This window comes from Bos javanicus, chromosome 3, assembly GCF_032452875.1.
Source record: "Bos javanicus breed banteng chromosome 3, ARS-OSU_banteng_1.0, whole genome shotgun sequence".
In the NCBI taxonomy this organism is placed as follows: Eukaryota; Metazoa; Chordata; class Mammalia; order Artiodactyla; family Bovidae; genus Bos; species Bos javanicus.
Window position 1 is genome coordinate 35,928,377 of NC_083870.1, and position 24,753 is coordinate 35,953,129.

A 24,753-nucleotide genomic window follows, 5' to 3' on the forward strand; every position below is an offset into this window, starting at 1 on the left:
AGTAATGGTGAAAGTGGGCACCCTTGTCTTGTTCCTGACTTTAGAGGAAATGCTTTCAATTTTTCACCATTGAGGATAATGTTTGCAGTGGGTTTGTCATATATAGCTTTTATTATGTTGAGGTATGTTCCTTCTATTCCTGCTTTCTGGAGAGTTTTTATCATAAATGGATGTTGAATTTTGTCAAAGGCTTTCTCTGCATCTATTGAGATAATCATATGGTTTTTATTTTTCAATTTGTTAATGTGGTGTATTACATTGATTGATTTGCGGATATTGAAGAATCCTTGCATCCCTGGGATAAAGCCCACTTGCATGGTGTATGATCTTTTTAATGTGTTGTTGGATTCTGATTGCTAGAATTTTGTTAAGGATTTTTGCATCTATGTTCATCAGTGATATTGGCCTGTAGTTTTCTTTTTTTGTGGCATCTTTGTCAGGTTTTGGTATTAGGGTGATGGTGGCCTCATAGAATGAGTTTGGAAGTTTACCTTCCTCTGCAATTTTCTGGAAGAGTTTGAGCAGGATAGGTGTTAGCTCTTCTCTAAATTTTTGGTAGAATTCAGCTGTGAAGCCGTCTCTTTTGTTTGCTGGAAGATTTTTGATTACAGTTTCAATTTCCATGCTTGTGATGGGTCTGTTAAGATTTTCTATTTCTTCCTGGTCCAGTTTTGGAAAGTTGTACTTTTCTAAGAATTTGTCCATTTCTTCCACGTTGTCCATTTTATTGGCATATAATTGTTGATAGTAGTCTCTTATGATCCTTTGTATTTCTGTGTTGTCTGTTGTGATCTCTCCAGATTTTTCTCCCTTTGTTTCTTGATGAGTCTGGCTAATGGTTTGTCAATTTTATTTATCCTTTCAAAGAACCAGCTTTTGGTTTTGTTGATTTTTGCTATGGTCTCTTTTGTTTCTTTTGCATTTATTTCTGCTCTAATTTTTAAGATTTCTTTCCTTCTACTAACCCTGGGGTTCTTCATTTCTTCCTTTTCTAGTTGCTTTAGGTGTAGAGTTAGGTTATTTATTTGACTTTTTCTTGTTTCTTGAGGTGTGCCTGTATTGCTATGAACTTTCCCCTTAGGACTGCTTTTACCGTGTCCCACAGTTTTCATTTTCATTCGTTTCTATTGATTTCTTCTGTGATTTGTTGGTTATTCAGCAGCGTGTTGTTCAGATGTTGGAATTTTTAATAGTTTTTCTCCTGTAATTGAGATCTAATCTTACTGCATTGTGGTCAGATGCTTGGAAATTTACCAAGGCTTGGCCCAGGATGTGATCTATCCTGGAGAAGGTTCCATGTGTGAAATTCATTGTTTTGGGATGAAATGTCCTATAGATATCAATTAGGTCTAACTGGTCTATTGTATATTTTCTGTTTAGTTGATCTATCCATAGGTGTAAGTGGGGTATTAAAGTCTCCCACTATTATTGTGTTATTGTTAATTTCTCCTTTCATACTTGTTAGCATTTGTCTTACGTACTGTGGTGCTCCCGTGTTGGGTGCTGATCCTTTGATCATTATGTAGTGACCTTCTTTGTCTCTTTTCACAGCCTTTGTTTTAAAGTCTATTTTATCTGATATGAGTATTGCTACTCCTGCTTTCTTTTGGTCCCTATTTGCATGGAAAATCTTTTTCCAGCCCTTCACTTTCAGTCTGTTACATACATTTATTATTATTTAATTGCCTGTGCTGTATGTAGTTGCTCAGTTGTGTCTGACTTTTTGAGGCACCATGGTCTGTAGCCCACCAGGCTCCTCTGTCCATGGGGATTCTTCAGGCAAGAATGCTGGGTGTGTTGCCATGCCCTCCTCCAGGGGATTTTCCCAACCCAGGGACTGAACCCAGGACTCCCACATTGCTGGCATATTCTTTACCATCTGAGCCACCAGGGAAGTCCTAGAATACTGGAGTGGTTAGCCTATCCTTTCTCCAGGGGATCTTCCTGACCCAGAAATTGAACCAGGGTCTCCTGCATGGCAGGCAGATTCTTTACCAGGGAAGCCCTTTAATTGCCTACCTGATGCAATTTATCACTTATATTTGTGTGTGGGTCCATCTTTATCTGTCCTGTCCTTAAAAGAATCTGCCTGCCATGCAGGAGATGCACAGGAGACAGGGATTCAATCCCTGGGTCAGAAAGATCCCCTGGAGAGGAAATCGTGACCCACTCCAGTATTCTTGCCTGGAAAATTCCATGGACAGAGGCAGCTGGTGGGGTACAGTCCGTGGGGTCGCAGAGAGTCAGATACGACTGGGTGCAGTGTGCGCAGCACACCAGCACATTATTACTATTTAACTGCCTACCCGATGCAGCTTATCACTTAATATTTCTGTGGTTTCATCTTTATGTGTTCTGTCCTTTATCCCCTTTGAGGACAATTAACATGTTATTTGCTCGTAGTAGGTGAGTGGATTTTTGTCAGTCCCATAGCCCTGTCTTCTGAGTTTCAGTCTATGAGGAGTAGAAAGTGATCCCATAGTTGGCAAGGTTCTTGCAGTCTAAAGGGAATAGTGTAGGAGAGTGGTTGTGAGTCAAGCAGAGATGATTAAAAATCTGGCTCAGCTCTTAACTAGCTGCATGAACTTGGGGAAAGTGTGTAAACATCTCATTTATTCATCCGTAAAAATGAAATTAGAGGATTATTGTAGGGATCATATGAAATAATGTTGATGCATAGCAAAGTGCCTGGATACAATGAAAACTCAGTATTTTCATCCAAGGTGTTATGATAAGAAGCTATTTTTTGGGAAGGAATGCATACCCCTGCACTGAATAGTGGATTCTTAACCACTGGACCACCAGGAAATAGCACTTCTTGGAGTTTTGAACATAAGTCTTGTGTTCTCTTGATTCTTTGCCTGCATCCTTAAATTGCCCTCCATTCTCCTTCTGTTTTTCATATCTTGTCCTCATTCTTTTTCTCTCCTCTTTCTGTCCTTTCCTGTCCAAGATTTTTAAGAGACTGGTGGCACTGAATGCCCACAGTCAGGTAATTAGTGGTATGGAAGAGTCTTCCCTTTCTTTGCCTTCAGGTTAGGATTTGCTGGGTAGCCCTTAGAAATAAAGAGATCTGTTCCTCAGCAGCCTTTTCTCCCTCACTGGCCAAACAGATACCCTCTGAAAGTTGGAAGTCTCCTGACATCCTCTCCTCAGCCTCACCCCTTCCTGTTCTGGTGTAGGCTGTAGTCATGGGTAGATTTTAAGTTTGAGCTTGGCAGATCTGTGTGTGGTAAAATAGGTGGTATTTTGAGGACACGGGCAAACTAGACTTTATGGGCTGTTTCCTAGTCTGCAGAGAAACCCAGTTCCCAATATTGGTTTAAGTTTTTGCACAGTTCTTTGTTTTGACAGCCAGGAGTAATTGCTTGCAATTAATTTTCCATGAGTATAATTAATTTTCCATGAGTGATGTGATTGGAGCAAAACGGGTGTACGGGAGAAGGGCAGGAGGCAGGATGAGACATATCAGAGGCTGGAGACATGGTTTACTTGAATGGGGCTTTTGTACAGAGGAGAGAACTTGACTTTGGGAGAAATCATCCCAACAACCAAATTTAAAGCAAGTGAATAGTACTGATTTAAGGCAAACTTAAAGATTCCAAGTCTCTCTGTAAAATAAATCATAGGTGATTTGAATTGACCCCCGGTTTTATAGAGCTTTATGGCTTCATTGGTTAATAGTCCATATTCTCTTCAGGAGACAAAAAGAGATTCCACTAGGTTCATTGTTACTCAAGAATCGATTGTGGTTCAGAAAATCATGGCTAGTAGGAATGGCTAAGTTGTTGTAAACAAGTTGGATATAGTTGGGTTGGAAGACAGTTTAAAAAGTGGAGCCTTTCATTCAACACTGGGCATGTTTATAGCTAAGGGAGTGGTCAGTTGGAAAGAGTTACAAGTTGTACAAAATGACCCAAGGGCCTAAATGAAGGCTAAAGAGTCTTCCACCTTGCAATTGACATTTCCACTGGTCATCACATTGCTGGCCTTATTCAACTTGATTCTTCTCTATCATCTGTCACTGTTAATCATTCTTCACATCCTTTGTATATCTGATTAATTTTTCTGGCATTACCCATAATCTGCAACCCAGGTAGATAAGGCTCCATGTCCACTTAAGGCCTCTCTCCTGAGCTTTGAATTCCAAATCTTCATCTTCTAATGTATCCCTTCCTGGGTATCCTGCAGTGACCTCCAGTTTCAGATATCTAAAACCAATCTCAGTAGTCATCACTGCTAACTTCCTCCTATTTTTTGTCTTAAAGATCTACCACTCATACAGTCACCCAAAGCTGGGGGTCAGCCTTGACTTAACAGCCTCTCATCTTCATTCACTTACCTATTCTTCTTAGTTCTCCTCCTCAGTCTCTAGAAAATCTGTGTATATGGTATTGCTATAGATTAACTACAAAATCTCCTCCCTGCTGTTAGTTTTCCTTCACTATACACTTTGCAATGTGATCTTTATTAAAATCAAGGCTGATGTATCCCTTATTTTCTCAGTATATCTTCTATTCCTCACAGAATAATGTTCAAAATTCAATTAGACAGTGAGCCTCTCACTGATAAGAACTATGCTGAATTGATGTTCTGATCTCTGGGAGACCATGATGAATAGATAAGTAGGTGGGTAGACCAACAGATAGATAGAATAATGAGTAGAACTGCAGTATACCAAGATTTCCGGGCCCTAAAAATCACTGTGGTCTTAGAAGCAGAAGTAAGAGGCTGTAGGGGATTGGACAATTCCTGGTTCTATCCTTGGAGAGAGTAGAGCTTGAGTGATTGTGGGATAAGTGGAATAAAAACCTGATCTGGAAAACTGAGTAGACTTTTGCATTCCTTTATAGTATTTATTCAAGTTAAAATTCACACCCTGAGCATTGATCACTAAGCCTTTAACAAGGGACATTGGGTTAGGTTAATAAGTAGCAAGAAGACAACCAGGCTCATGGGACACCTAATGACAAAAATATCTCTATTTCTGGAGGAATTTACTTCCTGTTCCATTTGGTCCCAATTTTTAGAATTTTTGCTTGGCTCTTAGTGTTTCCTCTCCCTGAGATGTGCTCCATTTTCTCCCTACAGTTCCAAGATTACCCTCTTTTATTAATACTTCCTCTCCAATCTCTGCCAATCTTTTAACCTTACTCTACCCATCTAATAGTTGTCTGCATTAAATTGTTCTCTTATCTTAAAAAAAAATTGTTCTCTAATTAGGTTGTGTATCGGTTTTATGTCTTTGCCAAGGTTAGGCTGTATCGTGGCAACCAAAAACCCCAAATCCCAATGGTTTAAACACATAAAAGTTTGTTTTTCACACATGTGGTATTTGTTGTGGGTCCTTGCCTTATAAGTAATGGCTTAGGGATCCAAGCTAGTTCCATCTTATGACCGTGAATTCAACATGTGACTCCTGGGCTTGATGCTTTTAAGACCTTTGAACTGGAAGTGACAATTCCATTTTTTAGCATTAGAAGTCCATTGGTTAAAACCAGTCACATGGCCTCAACTTAATTACAAGGGAAGCTGGACAAGTAGTGGAACCCATGAACTTTTTGGTGAGCACTACTGTCTCTGACCATTTTAATTTTAATTTTATTTTGTAAGAGTTTTTCACAATGAGTACCCATCCTCTAATCAGCCTTTTTTTTAATGAAAGTTTGTAGCATTTTATTCTATTTTATCTTGACCATATCATGTGGCTTATGGGATCTTGTTCCCAGATCCTCGGCAGTGAATTTGCAGTGTCCTAACCACTGGACTGTCAGAGAATTCCCTCCTCCCCTTGTTATTTCCTTTAGTAGAAAGGAAATGCACATTCACCACAGGAAATGTGTTTCTCATCTTTTGTATCTATCCTTTAATATCCAGTCCAAAGTCAAGGTGTTGACCATCATGTTGTTACTCCTTCCTAAATAGGAATATTTTAACCGAACTACAATCCTTGATAGTGTTGGATGTGGTAAAGATACTAACCATTAAGCATTTGAAATAGCTCTTAGACGCTTCTTTTTTTGTGTCTGTGGAAATTATGTCTTCTTTGGATGTTGTCTTCCCTGGGTTCAGAAACCTTTTATATTTCATACTCTATATCCCTTAAATTTGTGTAGTCTTCATTCATCCTCAAAATAATAGTTGGCAAAAATGCAGTTCATTTCTAAAAGTAATTTATTCGTATTAATATTTGACTATGATAGATTATTAACTCAAGTACATTTCAAGTGTTTAAAAGGGTCCTTTAAGTTTATTTTTTTTCTGAGACAAACTGTACGACTTGGAAACAAATTTGAAGGTTGGGTGATTAGTGTATGTCTTAACATTTGAGGATTTGCATAGATATAAAGAGAAGGCAGTTCTAATCTCTTTTTTTGCTGAACTTGAGTTGACTTCTTCACATTCACCATGGCAACCTCAGATCAACACGTACATGGATTCTGAGGTATGCTGCCAAAACTTTCCAACCTTAATAATGAATAAGTATGAACTCCATTGTGTGAGACTTTCTCAACAAGTCACTGCAAAACTGATGTAATTCTAGAGTGGCGTTTCTTTCTCACAGTATGCTACCATGCAGGTCTAGCCCTAGATGCAACCTTTGGGGGCCTTTGTGTGTTTCCCTTGTTGCAGTATATGGCTAAACTCCTCTTGTCCCCTTCTTAACTTGATGTTGATCAACATGGCTTGCTTTACATTCTCTTGTTTTAAACAAAGAAAGTAACATTGGAAGGCAAATATTGCTGGAGCAGATGACTTTGGTTTAATTCGTCTTTTCCTTTAGGGGGAATGCAAGCCTCAGATGCTCTAATATTTAACTGAAGCAGATCCCCATTTGCTTATCTGTTTAATCACTCTTTTATCTAGGCCAGGTTGCTGCTGCTGCTGCAGCCATCCCTAAAAGTAGCCTTGGTGTCATCATGGCTTAAACCTGCAAGATTGTTACCTAGAACCTGCACCCCAAATTGCCATCTGAAATAGCTCTTTTATAAATAGTATTGCAGTATTTGGGCTTCCCTGCTAACTTAGCTGGTGAAGAATCCACTGCAGTGCAGGAGACCCTAGTTTGTTTCCTGGGTCAGGAAGATCCCCTGGAGAAATGGGGTAAGCTACCCACTCCAGTATTCTTGGGCATCCCTGGTGGTTCAGATGGTTAAGAATCTGCCTGCAATGCGGCAGATCTGGCTTCAATCCCTGGATTGTGAAGATCCCCTGGACCAGGGCATGGCAACCCACTCTAGTATTCTTGCCTAGAGAATCCCCACGGACAGAGGAGCCTGGTGGCTACAGTCCATAGGGTCACAAATAGTTGGACACAACTGAGCGACTAAGCACAGCACACTGCAGTGTTTTATCATGAGATAAATTTTAGAATATAATTTTATTTTATCCTTCTACCACTAGGCATTTTATCACATGACTTTCACATAAACTGAAGTTTAATCATTGATTTCATAACCAAAAAATGACTTTGGTTCTATTTAACATTATTTAAAGTCTTTTATATAAATTAGTTATCTTTTTTAACTTATTGAGACAATTTTATATTCTAGTTATTATTCCTTCCATTTAATTATTTGGGTCAATTTAATGATAGAGATGGCAACCCATTCCAGTATTCTTGCCTGGGAAATTCCATGGACAGAGGAGCCTGACAGGTTACAGTCCGTGAGGTTGCAAGAGTCAGATATGACTTAGGGACTAAACCACCACCACCAATCTTACATTAATAATTGTTAGAGTGAACTGAAAACTCTTATATGGTTGGGTCCTTGTTAGAGCTCCTGAAAAGACTTAAAATCAAAGCATCTTTCCAAGTATTAGTTATGTTTTTGTTTTTTCAGAATATTGCTGTAGATCTGAGTGGTAAAAATAGGGTTTGTGCAACTTCCTCCAAAATTTGATCAGTCCTACTGCCTTTCAGTTTTAGTGTTTCATAAAAATAGAATATTAGCCACGATGATGAAGAACCTCAAAGGCTCTCCTGGTAATTACTTTCCTGTGATCCCTTTTGAGACAAATGATCTTACTGGGCACCAATTTGTTTAGTCTTAAGAAATAGAACTTCAGACAAGAGACAAAGCTGGTTGTGTAATAATGTATGCATTGAGAGCCACTTGTATTAGAAAACAAATATAATAGGACTGAAATTTATGTTTAAACAAATGAATGATAGGAGTCTAAAGTCTCAGTGAAAATCATTTGTCTTATAAAATACGTGCACTGTGCTTGGGCTGAAGATGGAGTTCTGCTCAGGCTCCAAGCACCTCAGTAACAGCCCTGCTCTGAATTACATTAAGCCAGTTGGGACATGATGAAAGAACACAAGGTATAAACCCCTTCAGGGCCCATGAGTCACCATCTAGAAAGGTTCTTGAAAGGGTAAGAACATTTTATAGTTTGATCAATAGGAGCCTGAGAAATCGGCTGCAGGGTAAGGGCAAGTTGAGGATTAGAAACTTTTGGAAACTTGAAGAATTGAATTACCATTCTAAGGAAATTTCCAGAAGAAAAAGAGACAGTAAAAGAGAGATCTTTTGTCATATCTCAAGCACCCATCTTTCTATTTGGTCAGAGTTCAGCCAAATAAATCTGATAGTCATCAGCTCTTATTATCCTCATCCTGATGTGGAACTGTTACGCACAGAGAGTGTTTTAGAGCTCCGAGTGCCCGCCAAAGTAACTTTGGGTACATATCAAGAGGAAATGAAGGACGGTGTTGTAGATTTCAAAATCAGAGCAACTTTTCCATAGAATACATCATCAGAAGAGGTTGTTATTCTATTTTCCCGTCCAGAATTGACTTTTACTTTAAACATGTATGAAACAGTGTGTTGCAGTTGGGTTTTCTGCTCTCTCATCACTGTTATTTTTGTAAAATTTATAGCTGCTGCCTTCATATGGTTATCAGAATTTAGATCGTGTTTGTAAAGGGGCCAGTCAGGCTGATGGCACAACCACTGGAACAAGTACAAATGTATAAATAAAAGGAGCCTGGTTAAGAATTTCTGAATTCAGCACAGATTCTAAGAGTTATTTCTAGTCCTTTGGCTTTTGCCCTCTCCTCAGAATATTTACAGAACCCTGCCATGAAATATGACTAAATAAAACCTCAGACTTTTAAGAGCCACTATTTATGTGCTCTGCCCAGCATGAGCAGATCACAGTGTGAACTGCACTATGCCAAGTCCATGGAAGAAATGAGCCTCTTTTCTGGATGGCAGTGGGGAGGGCGGGGGTGCTGTGGTGGCCAGGAGGACAGGGAGTGGGGGCAAGGAAAGGGTAAGTCCCCATTAAAGACTCAGGCCCTCAGAGTTGGAGTTGTATCCAGCACGAAGCCCCTTGTCCACTTTCCAATCTGGGTTACACAGAGGAGCCTTTGTGAAGAGCAGGTACATTCAATAAGAATTAGGAGGAAAGCTTGATGAGATGCAAAGAAGGAAAACAGGAGATAAGAGGCAGCAGGAGAATTAAGGAGGGAGTGTTGCGTATGGTGGTAGCCAGTCTAGTTTTTTCCTTACTTGACCAGTCCACTCATACCTTGCCTGGACCTTACCTGCTTTGTGTTTTGTGCTCAGTGCTCACTCATGCCTGCAGCTGGCTGGCTTGAACCAAGCAGCAAGACAGAAAGGGCCTGTACATGAGGAGCTTCTGTTCCCTGGATTTGTTTTCTAGGTAAAGATGTGCAGGTGTATGCATAGCTAGATCATCACCTTCAGTTCAGTTCAGTTCAGTCGCTCAGTCGTGTCCAACTCTTTACGACTGCATGAATCGCAGCATGCCAGGCCTCTGTCGGTGTCCATCACCAACTCCCGGAGTTCACTCAGACTCATGTCCATCGAGTCAGTGATGCCATCCAGCCATCTCATCCTCTGTCGTCCCCTTCTCCTCCTGCCCCCAATCCCTCCCAGCATCAGAGTCTTTTCCAATGAGTCAACTCTTCGAGTGAGGTGGCCTAAGTACTGGAGTTTCAGCTTTAGCATCATTCCTTCCAAAGAAATCCCAGGGCTGATCTCTTTCAGAATGGACTGGTTGGATCTCCTTGCAGTCCAAGGGACTCTCAAGAGTCTTCTCCAACACCACAGTTCAAAAGCATCAATTCTTTGGCGCTCAGCTTTCTTCAGAGTCCAACTCTCGCATCCATACATGACCACTGGAAAAACCATAGCCTTGACTAGACGGACCTTTGTTGGCAAAGTAATGTCTCTGCTTTTGAATATGCTATCTAGGTTGGTCATAACTTTCCTTCCAAGGAGTAAGCATCTTTTAATTTCATGGCTGCAGTCACCACCTGCAGTGATTTTGGAGCCCCAAAAATAAAGTCTGACACTGTTTCCACTGTTTCCCCATCTATTTCCCATGAAGTGATGGGACCAGATGCCATGATCTTTGTTTTCTGAATGTTGAGTTTTAATCCAACTTTTTCACTCTCCTCTTTCACCTTCATTAAGAGACTTTTTAGTTCCTCTTCACTTTCTGCCATAAGGGTGGTGTCATCTGCATATCTGAGGTTATTGATATTTCTCCCGGCAATCTTGATTCCAGCCTTGTGCTTCTTCCAGCCCAGTGTTTCTCATGATGTGCTCTGCATATAAGTTAAATAAGCAGGGTGACAATATACAGCCTTGACGTACTCCTTTTCCTATTTGGAACCAGTCTGTTGTTCCATGTCCAGTTCTAACTGTTGCTTCCTGACCTGCATACAGGTTTCTCAAGAGGCAGGTCAGGTGGTCTGGTATTCCCATCTCTTTAGATACAGTCATTCGTCTTCCTGAGGAAACCCAGAGCACTACTGGAACGTGATGTGCCAACTACTGCCATGTGGGCTATCCTAGGTTTTATGCTAAAAATAAAATATATTTAAACATATTGTAACAGATCAACTTCACCAGGACATAACAACAATTCTGTGCAGTGTCAGAAAAAAATATTTCTGAATTAAAATTAAGATGCACTCTCATTTTTAAACACCGACCCTGAAAGACAGGAGCTTTTCCCATTGAGAGGTCATCTGGAAATAGCAAAGCTTTCCTCAGCTGCTTGGATGGAAAATTTAAACTCTCCTCCTTTTTGGTGCTTCTTGCTGTCTGCGATTTCCAGTTCAGGCTCTTTCTCTAACTCACAGTAGAAGAAGAAAGTAGTGTAGGGCTTTTCTGGCTTATAGGTCTTTCTGGTTAAACCAGTGTAACAGGTATCACAACTTGTCTGTTAGGAACCTGAGTTCACCTAACCTGGGTTCTCAGTTTGGGCACAGTATCCAGCCAAATGGCACTTTCATAGACCCTCTCCCTACACAACTTCTCTTAGGCAATCTTTCTTTTGAAACTTTGCCTATTTCTAGCAGAGAGGAGAAGGGAAATAGCTTTTTGTCCTTTGTAAAGGCCAGCTTCAGACCTGGCAAAGATGCCTTCATAGCAGTTATGTAGGAAAGTTAGGATGATAGAGTTGACATTGAAAAAGAAATGCAGGCTTTGCTTTTCTCCAGAAAGGTGACTTTTTGCTCATGCCTCTTCAGTTCCATTAATCAGGTATAGTCCTTTAAAAAACAGAAGGGCCCCAAACCTCCTGTTCCATGCCCTAGGCAGTCTTCCTGTGTAAAGCAATCTGACAGCTACTCAGGTGTTCTGGTACTTTTCCCCTTGAACTCTGGATCTGAGGCTTCTTGGAACCTCTATTAGAGGTTCATTCAGTCTACAGAGCCCTCTTTTAGAACTACCCTTTCTCTCCTGATGTTCCCATCAGTGTCTTCTCTTCTCAGATCCTTCTTCAGAGGATCATTTTGGTTGGCAAAAATATAGCATAGGCTCAAAACGATGAGATGTTTTTTTACAGTCTGGAGAAATTATAATATGCAAAAGTACTCCTGGATATGGGGGAAGGAGACAAAAATATTCCCCACCAGCTTTTCCACGTGTAGTGTGTCTTTCCTCTCAGAGATACCCTTTGCCCTCTGCCAAGTTACTCTCTTGCATATCTCAGGGCCCTTCCTAACTGTTAGTCATTTTCAGGAATTGAAATGTAATGGAGTTTGTCATTTCTATTTCTAAACAGGTAAACTGGGATGTAAAGAAAATTAGCATTGGGATTGAATCTTGTCCATTTTTAATTTTCATCTTTAAATCGATCTGTATCCCTCCCCCCAAATAAAACTAAAAGAAACAGCCACTTAATGCAAAATTCATATGCAAATTGTATGTGTTAACTTTGCAATTGTTATAGTAATTGTAATATAGGCAGTTGTAATATGTTTGTAATGTGTTGTGTTTAGATTCTTAAAACTGGGTATGTTGAAAGAAAGGCTCCCGCCTAGCTTTCTCTTATGTACATAAACTTGGTGCAAGTCCCTGTTTCAAGGAGCTTTATGTGGTTGGATTGAAATTGCTTAATAAACAATTGAAAAAGTTAAGCTTAACCTAGAAGTCATTTAGTACTATGAGTCACTTCCCTGACAGCCAATAAGGCAAGAGAACCTGGTTGCAAAACAATTACTAGCCCAGCCTGAGGGACCTTGGAAATATATTAACAGGTATCATTAGGAAAACAAAGCAGTAGTGTTCTACCACGCTGCAGAGAACAAGCTAAGGTTGCTAACTAAACAAAACAACTTCACTGACAATGCCAATTTTTACATTTGTTTCAGAACAAGGGACGCTCAAACCATCCGAGGTAAGATTAACGTTTACATTTTTCTTATATAACTTTTGCATTTCAGATTGTTTGCTAACTAAAGCAGGCTCAAACGCCTAAAAAGTTAAATGTACCTTTTAAAATGGATAGCAACAGATCTAGAGCGAGTAATCAAGTGCTTTTGAGTGAAATGCACAGGTTAAATAAGAGAAGTTTTCAGATACCATCTGAAGATCTTAGAGGAAAAATGTGAATATTTCATCTCAGAATGTGTGTAAGATGCGCATTTCAGAATCTTAGGTACTCATTTATTCAGGTAAATTTCAAATAGATACTGTAGCAATGTTGTAGCACTAATCTGGTGGAGGTACCTTTCTCTTTGTTTGCAGCTACAGAATTCCACAAACCCTGAGGCTTATAAAACTTAATGCATCTGAAGGCATTCCCTTGGAATAAATCTTTTTGATCCTGCTGGGACAGGAGAAAGGGTGGCCCTCATCTTAGGATAAAACAAGGTCGCTACCTGACACTCACTAGGACTAAGAAGTTCCAGCATTCTTCTAAGATGTACCTGTATGTTTCTGCCAGTTTTCCACCTGAGCAAAATCATGATTTGTTTCATGTCTTCTTGATCAAATCAGAATCTGAGAACATTTCCTTTGGTTTAACAGATTCTGAGGTCTGATGGCTTAGAAGTACGAGATCCCTGTCACCTCTCAGAATAAAGCGCTTGTAAGAAAATAGAAAAGAATGAAAAATGTGGCAGATAATAGGCAACTAGTGTCTTGCCTTCAGCCAAAAGTAATATATTTCTTACCTGACCTCCCCAAAAAATCCTTACAAAGAAAACTAAAATGTAAAAGTTCTGTGATTAATAATATGAACCAGAAATACAATAATCTGAGAATTTCAGTATAAAGACAAGTACTTTCTTTATCAAAGCATTTTAGCATATACAATTATATCTGATTAAGAGTGGTATAATATTAGCATGTTTTTAATAGAGTGGTATTTACATAGTTGCTAAAAATAATGAAAAGTACAGCAATAAGTCAAACAACAGGTAACTGCTTTCACTTTTTTGCATCAGCACGTAATTTGTGCATATTGGGAACCAAGAATGTGATGTGAGAAAATTCACGTGTACCCTTTCAGTGTTATCTGTCAGCTATATTTTAGACTTTAGAATCTAGCTCAAGGAATGCATAACAGGATAATAATATTTTAAAAATAGGTCATGTAAGTTCTGCTAGGGCTAAAATAATTAATGTAAACTTTTTTTAGTGTTTAGTTGACAGGTAAGATTTTTCATCAGGACTATAAGGGTTCTTCCAGCAGTGCGAGTGAAGATCTTAGAAAGTAGCCTTCTTTTTCTTCTCTCACACTATTATTAGATTATTGAGACAGATATTCTTGTAGAGCTTTGAACTGTAACTCAATATTACTTTACATTTATACTGTTAGATGTATTTTCCGCCCCCCAGGGAAGATGATTTCACTTGATTTTATTTAAGTAATGAGAAACGGGCATATTTACAGAAAAGAAAGTGTGCTAATAATAAGTGGTTAATAATTTTCACACTGGTACAAAATAACGATACAAAAAAATGCTCTCCAGGCATTTAATACTCTTAAAAATTACACATTAAGGCTATTATGAAAAGAATTCATTTTCACATTGATTTTTTTTAATGTAGCATCTGTGTTTTAGTGACTTGCTTAACTTTTGATTATAAGTGTAATTTTTATTTAATGTGTGATTCTGCTAATAATCTCTACTTTGAATGGATAATTATAGTGAAATCTTATACTGGCCAACCTATTTGGAAACTTTAGCTTAGCATAAGGAAAAACTGTAGAAAAAGAATGTGAAGAAACATCTTTCACTCCATACCTCCCCACTACGACTTTGTGAAAGGTGTATTCACTCTTAACACAGATGCTTATGTGATGTTTGGGAGTCTTTCCGAAAGTAAACAATGAAACCCTTTTGTAAGCTCCGTGATTTCTTCCCCCTCTCTGTTGAAGGTCTTCTTTTTCCTCCATGGACCAATTTGTCCTATTCTCTTCCCCTTTCAATAACAATGATTATGAGTTTTTAATTTATACGTTATTCTCAAGGTAGGTCAGTTTTCAATAGCCACAGGATCCATCTTCCTAACCTGGGATGTTCTTCCAGATTCCCATTTTGGAGTGGACCTTCAGAAGCAACTTCTAGCGCTAGAAAGCAAGGTCATCATTACATGTCTATCAGTATTTAGTGTATGTATGTATACTTCCGATCTATTCCTTAATGTAGGTTTTTCTGCCTTTTAAGTAGAGGAACCAAAGCCAGTTTCATATAGCAAATGAATCTTTCCTTGTTTTGTTTGTAAAATCAACAGAGAGAATTAGGTTTCTCCCAGAAGAGACAAGAAGGGAGGTTCTTGGGCAATACAGATATTACTTTTCGAGAAAGGCAAGGTAATAGATAATGAAGCTAGATATAAAATTAGGTTGGTTTGTTGTCCCCTCCCTCCCACCTCCCACTTCTTGGTAAATCAAAAGAAGTTTGAGAATGTTCTGAAGACTGATCGTCCTGATCTCATGGGGGGGGGGATCACCGAGAGCTCCTAGGGTGGCTACTTGATGGACCCCTCTCTTCCTCCTGAGATGGGTCTTGTCCAGCTCTGTCTCACACTTTTGAGAATATAGGGTTTTGAGAATATATGCTGGGGAGAGGAGTATTTTGGATGGTATATGACAGAAGAACAATTGAAATTTGCCTTTTGAAATTGTGTAAATGTGTTCTAAACATTTCAAAATTTTTTAGAATATATAAAATATTTTTAGGTGCTTTTAAAACTGTAATAAATCTCAAACTCTCAAAATGCACTTGATCTAAATTGCTAAAATTTTCTCGTTCTCTCTTTTTTTTCAATGTACCAAATCATAGTTTTGTTCCACTGCCTACTTTTCCTGTAGAAAAGTTTGCTTTCAGGGTCACTGTTTTCCAACAACTTGCAGGAGGAAAAACCTAAAATATAGTAGTAGTACAGTACTTTAATAGAAAAAATTTATCATTTACCTGATCTTATTAAGAAGAGGTGGCAAGAATACACAGGAGAACTGTACAAAAAAGATTTTCACAACCCAGATAATCACGATGGTGTGATCACTCACCTAGAGCCAGACATCCTGGAATGTGAAGTCAAGTGGGCCTTAGGAAGCATCACTACGAACAAAGCTGTAGAAGGGGATGGAATTCCAGGTGAGCTGTTTCAAATCCTGAAAGATGATGCTGTGAAAGTGCTGCACTCAGTATGCCAGCAAATTTGGAAAACTCAGCAGTGGCCATAGGACTGGAAAAGGTCAGTTTTCATTCCAATCCCAAAGAAAGGCAATGCCAAAGAATGCTCAAACTACTGCACAATTGCACTCATCTCACATGCTAGTAAAGCAATGCTTAAAATTCTCCAAGCCAGGCTTCAGCAATATGTGAACCATGAACTTCCTGATGTTCAAGCTGATTTTAGAAAAGGCAGAGGAACCAGAAATCAAATTGCCAACATCCACTGGATCATGGAAAAAGGAAGAGAGTTCCAGAAAAACATCTATTTCTGCTTTATTGACTATTCCAAAGCCTTTGACTGTGTGGATCTCAATAAACTGAGGAAAATTCTGAAAGAGATGGGAATACCAGACCACCTGACCTGCCAAATAAAAAATCTGTATTCAGGTCAGGAAGCAACAGTTAGAAGTGGACATGAAACAATAGACTGGTTCCAAATAGGAAAAGGAGTACGTCAAGGCTGTATATTGTCACCCTGCTTATTTAACTTATATGCCGAATACATCATGAGAAACGCTGGGCTGGAGGAAGCACAAGCTGGAATCAAGATTGCCAGGAGAATGGTCAATCACCTCGGATATGCAGATGACACCACCCTTATGACAGAAAGTGAAGAAGAACTAAAGAGCCTCTTGATGAAAGTGAAAGAAGAGAGTGAAAAAGTTGGCTTAAAGCTCAACATTCAGAAAACGAAGATCATGGCATCTGGTCCCATCACTTCATGGGAAATAGATGGGGAAACAGTGGAAACAGTGGCTGACTTTGTTTTTCTGGGTTCCAAAATCACTGCAAATGGTGATTGAAGCCATGAAATTAAAAGATGCTTACTCCTTGGAAGGAAAGTTATGACCAACCTAGACAGCATATAAAAAGCAGAGACATTGCTTTGTCAACAATGGTCCATCTAGTCAAGGCTATGGTTTTTCCAGTGGTCATGTATGGATGTGAGAGTTGGACTATAAAGAAAGCTGAGCACAGAAGAATTGATGCTTTTGAACTGTGGTGTTGGAGAAGACTCTTGAGAGTCCTTGAACTGCGACGAGATCCAACCAGTCCATCCTAAAGGAGATGAGTCCTGGGTGTTCATTGGAAGGAGTGATGTTGAAGCTGAAACTCCAATACTTTGGCCACCTGATGTGAAGAGCTGACTGATTGGAATAGACCCTAATGCCCTGAAGAGGGCAGGAAGAGAAGGGGACAACAGAGGATGAGACGGTTGGATGGTACCACTGACTCAATGGACATGGGTTTGGGTGTTGGTGATGGACAGGAAGGCCTGGAGTGCTGCAGTTCATGGGGTTGCAAAGAGTCAGACACGATTGAGCAACTGAACTGAACTGAGCTTCAACATTCAAAATATCATGAAATTAATAATAATGACAATAATAATAAGCTTTGACTTAGTAGTCCTTACTGTGTGTCAGGAACTGTTCCAAGCACTTAGCATGAATTAACATGTTTGTCACCACAAATGCTATGAAGTAGGTGGTATTAATATCCCCATTTTATAGATGAAGAAATAGGCATAGAGACTTTAACTTTCTCCAGTCAGATGCCAAGTGACAGGGAGGGTCTGAATTTTAACTTACGCAGTCAGATTCTAGAATCCATACTCTAAATAATTGTTCTGTGTTCCCTATTTTAATCTTAACTTCAGGGTGCTACAGAGTTGCTCTTCAACTCAAATTCTCTTTTTCACTTTCTAAGTTAATATTTTAAATAGTTCTGGCTTTGGGATAGTAGGAATAAGACCCAAAAAGTGAATTCCTTTCTGGCCTTCCAAGCACTTTGACAGTAGGAAGAATAAGAGTAGTCTAAAGACAGTGTCTGTTGTACATTAAGCAAATGAAGGGAAATGTAGACAGTAAACACCCATGAGACATTCATCAATATATATTTTCCTGTTTAAAATATAGTCATTTATATAGAGAGGTCCAAACATTTTATAAAATTTTAGAAGTTTTTTTGAAGGCCGTTTTGTTCCAAGTTATTGGATATGAGCCTGTAACTTGCCATGTTTTCCCTTTTTGTGCTTGGCTATTAAGAAGCCCAGTGTGGTGTTTTCTTCTCACTCACGTTGAGTAAGGAGAGGCTCTCTTAATACTAGTTTTCTTTTCTCTGCCCAGTACAGCCATCCAGCTTGTTCAGTGTAGCTTCGATGCTGACTTAATGATAGTATTAGGCTTTAACAAATGCATTTAAAAAGTAATTGGGTTAAAAGCAAAGTTTATATTTTTAATAATTCTCCAATTTGCTTTTACCTGAGAAACCTTGACATCTGCTTTGAGGCCCATTTAACTTATGAACAGAAGCAACAGGGGGAACCCTAAGAAAAACCCATAGTTAATGTGAGCTTGGCAAAACCAATTCTGCTCTGAATGAAACCAGGGCTCCATACAGAGGCACAAACCCCAACACATGTAGAAAGAAAATTGCTCTTGTGAAAATCTGAATTATATTGTAATTATAGACTGAGCATTGCATTCAGTTATATAACAAAAGTGAAAATGAAGTTCTTATTAATTAGTGAGATTGCGATAGTTATTGGGTAGGAATGAATTTAATGCTTATAAAATCAAATATGTAACCACACATTTTCAAAGATTTAAAACCTCTTTTGTTTTGCATCTTATCTATAATTTTTGTAATCACAATTTTTCTTATGGATTCATTTTCTGTAATAAGAATTTACTTTCATGGTTTACAAGCTGCATGTCTGTTTTGTTTCTTAAAGTATTCAGATATCACTGATCCATAATTAAACTACCATAAATCTCATAATTAAACTACCATACCAAGCTCAAAATAAGAGCTTGAGATCTTTGTTTGGAGGTTGTATACTTTCTCCAGTCTGTGGTCTGTCAGGCTTGAAAAAAGCTGCATTAGAATTTTGGAGATTAAAACTCTTTGCTGGGAGCATTTTCTAAGCAAAAATGGCTACCTAGGCTTTGTTTTCATAATTCCTGTTTTATGACTTAAAAAAGTGAGTCATAATCCTCAGAGATGGTGAATGAAAAGTATTTCTTTCCCATAGTGTCATATCAATGATTTAGCAAGTAGAAGACATTAGAGAAACAAAAATTGTAAAAAGAAACTGGAACTGAGTGTTTTGATCAAATTTAGTAATAGTCTTTTTTTTTTAATTTGTAATGGAGTGTAGCTGATTTACAATGTTGTGTTAGTTTCTTCTGTACACAAATATCCACTCTTTTTTAGATTCTTTTCCCACATCGGGCATTACAGAGTATTGAGTTCCTTGTGCTATGCAGTAGGTCCTTATTAGTTACCTGTTTTACAGGAGTAAATGGAGGTCGTGCAACATGTATTGGACTTCCAGAGTGTCGCAAAATAATGCAGTTTGATAACATAAAGTCTTTGTTTTGTCTTTCTGCACAGAAACGGACCAATGGACTCCGAAGAACCCATAGACCAGTGGATCCAGGTGTGTGATTAAACATCTATAATTATTTCTTTAGTGAAGTGATTGTGAAAGTGTGTGGGAATTGCAGTGGAAAGTCAGGCAGATTGTTGGCCTTTGTTCTTTGGAGTTTGGTATATAATGTGTGACCAGGAGGTGACCGTCTGCTGTGTAAATCATTTACCTAAGACAGTGTCATGTGATAAGTAACCATCAGTGCCACAGTCTTTCCAGTCAGCAGTTGAGCTGGTTATTTGCTTACTGAACAGCCTCAGGGTACTTGGTTAATGCTCACAGTTCCAACACCCTTTCCCTGTTTCCTCCCAAACCTGGAAAAAATCAACCAGCAAACTGGCACTTAAAAAAACAGCTTGCTCTGAGGGGGTGAGAGAGGTCATAAACTAGACAACTTTGTACTCTCCCCATTTGGGAAAATACTTTTCTTTATTCTATATCTATACTATTTTATCATAGAAGAATGAGTTTAAGGACTTTGTGAACAGGTGCCTTCTCCAGAGACCAGTTTTTGTCTGCAGAGAGCGTTCAGTTGTTTCTCGTTTAGTATCATGAGGTTGACCCTGTCATTATTTTCATATAATTATTTTTCATCCATTAAGCAGTGCCTTCCACAATTAAGTTATCAAAGATTTGTTATATATGGTCATATTATTGTGGGTAAAGACGTTCATGGCTAGAGGATTTCCAATATATGAACTTGATAATAAATCAAGTGGAACATGAAATATAGAGTAATCTTGCTGGAAAATAATCTAGATTATGTGTTTTGTTTTCCCATTGTAAACAGTGTTCACCTAGTTATAAAGTTTAGCTTTCAAAGCATTATAGCTTTTAACTGAAACCACACCCCTGGTAGCCATGCCAGTTTATGAGCTGTTTGAAAAGGTTTATAGGAGCTTTGTTGCCTCTGGCTAGAAATTGCCTCACTTATGTCCTGAGATCAGTTTAAATCTTTTAAGTACAAAGCAAAATTAAGGCCATTTAAAAAAAAATAGGGGATCTGGCTTACTTTTTTATTGGTTCTGACTTTCCCATGACAATACTCTTTGTAGAAAAGACTCAGCAATAATATTTTAAAGTGACTTCTGCTCAATTTAGTAGGAGTATATGACTGTGAACATAATATTTTTCTTTATGTTGTACAAGTTATAGTATTTCTGTTTCTGTAAGTTGTCTAAACTTTATAAATATTATTTTAAAATATTTCCTTTTCTTCTATGGGCATTTTTATCTAATCTGTTTTCCCCCAACGAAATGCACTTCTACATTTATAGTGTGTCAGTAGGAGCACATTTTTGACTATTAACAATGTACTTTATAGCTAAAATTTTTAGGAGCCCTTAAATTATTCAAAGGTAGATGTAATGAATTTACTGATGATAAATATGGCAAAGTGGACCAGTAGTAAAGTATCTTAATCCTAAAGGTGATGCTTTCTATAGGTGTAACTCTTCTGGTATTTCTATTTGTCCAAAGTTTTTAGAATGTCATGAAGAATAAACTTACAAATACAAAAGAAGTGGTGCCATATGCTATGTTTTTTTTGGGGGGAAAATATATATATATAGCTTTCCATTACATATATTTGAGTGCTTTCTCATTTTTTCTCACTTTTGAAAAGAAAGCAAATAGTTGATGATCTTCCCTGTTCTAGATACTAATGTAATAATCATTTTTCCCTGTAAGGCTTGAGATTTCCTAAGCATGAATAAACTGCTTCCCAAGAGTATTATTTGCTATCAGTGTTTTTACTGATAGGTAAAAGGGTTGAAAGGTCCTTTTATCTTTTGTCTTTTAGCTATTTTATTTTCCAAAGTGTTAGCACATAGACTGCTTTCCAGGGACTCACTTAGGGTGACTTGTAGGAAAAAAATGGTTAAAAAATTGTTTAAAAAATTTTTGGAGGACAGATGTAACCACTTCACCAGATCCAAATTTCAGAGCTATATACAAGGGTACATTAGACTGTTTGTTTTAGAAAGGAACTTAATGCATAGTTCTTTGGATAGTAGTCTTATGGAACCAACTTTAGTCCACTCACACTAGAGTGTTTTTTTCTTTTTTCCTAATTTTATTTTATTTTTAAACTTTACATAATTGTATTAGTTTTAAAGCCGATCTGCTGACACCAGACTCTGTTGAAGTAAAGTACAGTGTTTATGGCAGACCCCAAGCAAGGATAACAGGCAGCTCATGCTCAAAAGACCCGAACTCCCAAATGGCTTTCAGGAAAGAGATATTAAAAGCAGTTGTGAGGGAGGAGGCTGCAGAGTGTGTGGTCAGCTTGTGCGTAATTCTCAGATAGGCTGGCATCAAGTTGAAGTTTCAAATATCATCAGCTTTCTGATTTAACCAGTGTAGGATCTGTGTTCTTGTGGTCAGTGTTTTCATCTGGAGGGTATCTGCTTCCTGTAAAAACAACTTAGGAATGTGTGTCAGGCCTTTTTCTGTATCTTTCAGAGAACTTTGAGTTCAGTAATTCTGTCACGTGGCAGATTTATAGTCCACATTGTTAGCAGTTCCCCAACCCAACAGTTATTCTTTGTTTCTGGGCCTTCACATTTCCTACTCATTAACTCTTGAGTCAGCCTTTGAGATTCAGAGGAGCCCTGGGAAACTAAAGCAAAAGCCTTTTACGTCAAAGGATAAGGACACAGGGGCTTGCTCGTAGTTTTAGGAGATGCTTAATAGGTATTTGTTAAATGAATTAATGAATGACTATATACTTCTTCTGCATGCACCAACTCCTTTGTTTTTTAAATTCCTCCTGCCCACCAAAATTTCCTAATACCTCTTTATTCTTTCTTTATTCCTGTACTTCCTGTTCTCTATACCATGACAATAAGAATCTGTTTCCTTTCTTATTGGCTTGTTCACATTAAAAAATTTTTGTATGAATGGAATTATACAGTATGTACTCTGTTTTGTCTCATTTCTGTCACTTAGACTGATTAATTTGGAGTTCATCTGTATTTTAATCACAAGTTTATTCCTTCGTGTTCCATGTGTATTGATATAACACAATGTGTTTATTGCGTTTATCCATTCTCCTATTGATGACAGTTGGGTTGCTCTCAGTTTTTCATTCTTACAAATAAAATTGCTATGAACATGTTAAAAAAAAAATCCTCCTGCTGATAAATTGGACCAGTATCCCAAAGAATATGGAATAGTCCAGTAAGAGGAAGCATGGTCTTGAGCCACATTGCCTAGGGTGGGGACCAAGCTTAGCTGTTTACTTGCTGTTGATGTTTGGCAATTTGGTTCTTCTCTGTGCTGTATTTTACTGATTTGTAAAAGGATATTAATAATAGTACCTACTTACAAAGTTGTGAGCTTTACATTGTAATAAAATATTGTGTACATTCTACTGTATACGTGAAAAGTATTGTTAAAAGATGAGTTTGTGTTAGAGTGTATTATTTAACATTGAACATTTTGTCATGTGTAGGAGAATCAAAAGTATTTGCCAGTTACTTCTTTATAAAGAAATCCAGAATTTTATGTTGAATCCTCAGTGAAGCTAGAAGTTACATTATCACAGTCATTTTCAGATTTGCTATCATTGCCTACTTATCTGATGGCTTCCATGATATTTTGCTTATCTTTAATAAGAGACACAATCAACAGTGGTAGTTGAGACACTGATGGTGAATTATAGTAATGTTTGTGATTGTAATAAACAAAGAAAAACTCACTAGGTTAAAGGTGTATATTATGGTGCTGTGCTCAGTCATGTCCAACTCTTTGTGACTCTTTGGACTGTAACCCACCAGGGTCCTCTGTCCATAGGATTTTTCAGCAAGAATACCAAAATGGGTTGCCGTTTCCTCCTCCAGGGGGTCTTCCCGACCCAGGAATGGAACTCATGTCTCCTGCATTGGCAGGCAGGTCTTTACCTGCTGAGGTGGAGTTCTGTTCAAACGATGAAAGATGTGAGATACAGATTTGCATTGTGTCTTTTTTGCACATTTAAAATATTCACTTTTTATTATTATAGTTAATTTTACAGGTAGTATTTACAAATATGGCTTTGCAGTTTAGTTTACTTTTTCTTATCTTCTATTATGTGCTAAGAAATTTTATCAATTTATGGTCTTGACTGCATTTATTATTAGTAATGCAATAGATGCAGATTCTGGTAGTTCTTTGGTTTTTTAAATATAGCAGAGTATTTTCATCAGATTGTACTTTTCTTCCTGAGACAGATGTTGGTTTCAGGAAAATAGCACTTGTAAGAGACAGATCAATTATTTCAGGAACACGGAGGTGCTAGGCTTTTTCAAGAACATGAGATCATAAATCTCAAGAAAATCTGAGCACTAGTATAATATTTTTCACCTAAAGTGGCACCCAAGGTCATAGTTACCAATTAAATTTTAATACTGAGCTTTAAATTTTCCTTTTGAGTATAGAAGATAAAAATTTTAGTTCGCATGTGGTAACTCTGTATACCAGGACATGTGTTCCTTTAGTCAACTCCATGGTTTTAGACTATTGAAAAATTATCTCATATTTGTGGAACTCATAGCATCTTATATTTAAGTGCACAGTCACTAGCTTTTTAAAAAGTCAGTCCTTTGTTCTTTGTCACACTGCCTAAAGATTAGAGGGAGATGGGAAATGTTTCAGTTCAGTTCAGTCACTCAGTTGTGTCTGACTCTTTGCGACCCCAAGGACTGCAGCACACCAGGCTTTCCTGTCCATCACCAACTCCAGGAGCCTACTCAAACTCATGTCCATTGCATCAGTGATGCCATCCAACCATCTCATCTTCTGTCATCCCTTTCTTCTCCTGCCTTCAATCTTTCCCAGTATCAGGTTCTTTTCCAATGAGTCAGTTCTTCACATCAGGTGGCCACAGTATTGGAGTTTCAGCTTCAGCATCAGTCCTTCCAATGAATATTCATGACTGAGTTCCTTTAGGATTGATTGATTGGATCTCCTTGCAGTCCAAGGGTCTCTCAAGAGTCTTCTGCAACACAATAGTTCAAAAGCATCAATTCTTCAGCACTCAGCATCTTCACAGTCCAACTCTCACATCCATACATGACTACTGGAATAACCATAGCTTTGTTTTGGAGTAACATTTTCCTTCTGATCTTAAGTTACATATGTGATTTGTGATAGCTTTGAGTAGTTAATGAATAGAGTTCTTTTGGTGAACTCTTGCATCTCATGCACTCATTGTTAACCTCTTAATTACAAAGAGGAAAAAACGGCTTAGAAACATTGTCTTTTTTCATTCACTGAAGAGATGTTTTACTGCTTCCGAGCAGACATCTTCAAAGATGGTCATTTTCTCTTACAGGTGGATAAGACTGATAAATAATGCCATTCCAATTTGTTCCTGTATGAA

General features: G+C 38.1%; 1 protein-coding gene across 3 annotated transcripts in view; it reads left to right on the forward strand.

The window, feature by feature from the left end:
* VAV3 (vav guanine nucleotide exchange factor 3) overlaps positions 1–24,753 on the forward strand; it is a 435,615-nt gene that overhangs the window by 275,047 nt on the left and 135,815 nt on the right. For all 3 annotated transcript variants that reach the window (XM_061411007.1, XM_061411006.1, XM_061411008.1), the window contains exons 18-19: positions 12,641–12,666; positions 19,355–19,400. In XM_061411007.1, coding sequence (XP_061266991.1) covers positions 12,641–12,666; positions 19,355–19,400 — 72 coding nt within the window. The remainder of the gene's footprint in view (positions 1–12,640; positions 12,667–19,354; positions 19,401–24,753) is intronic.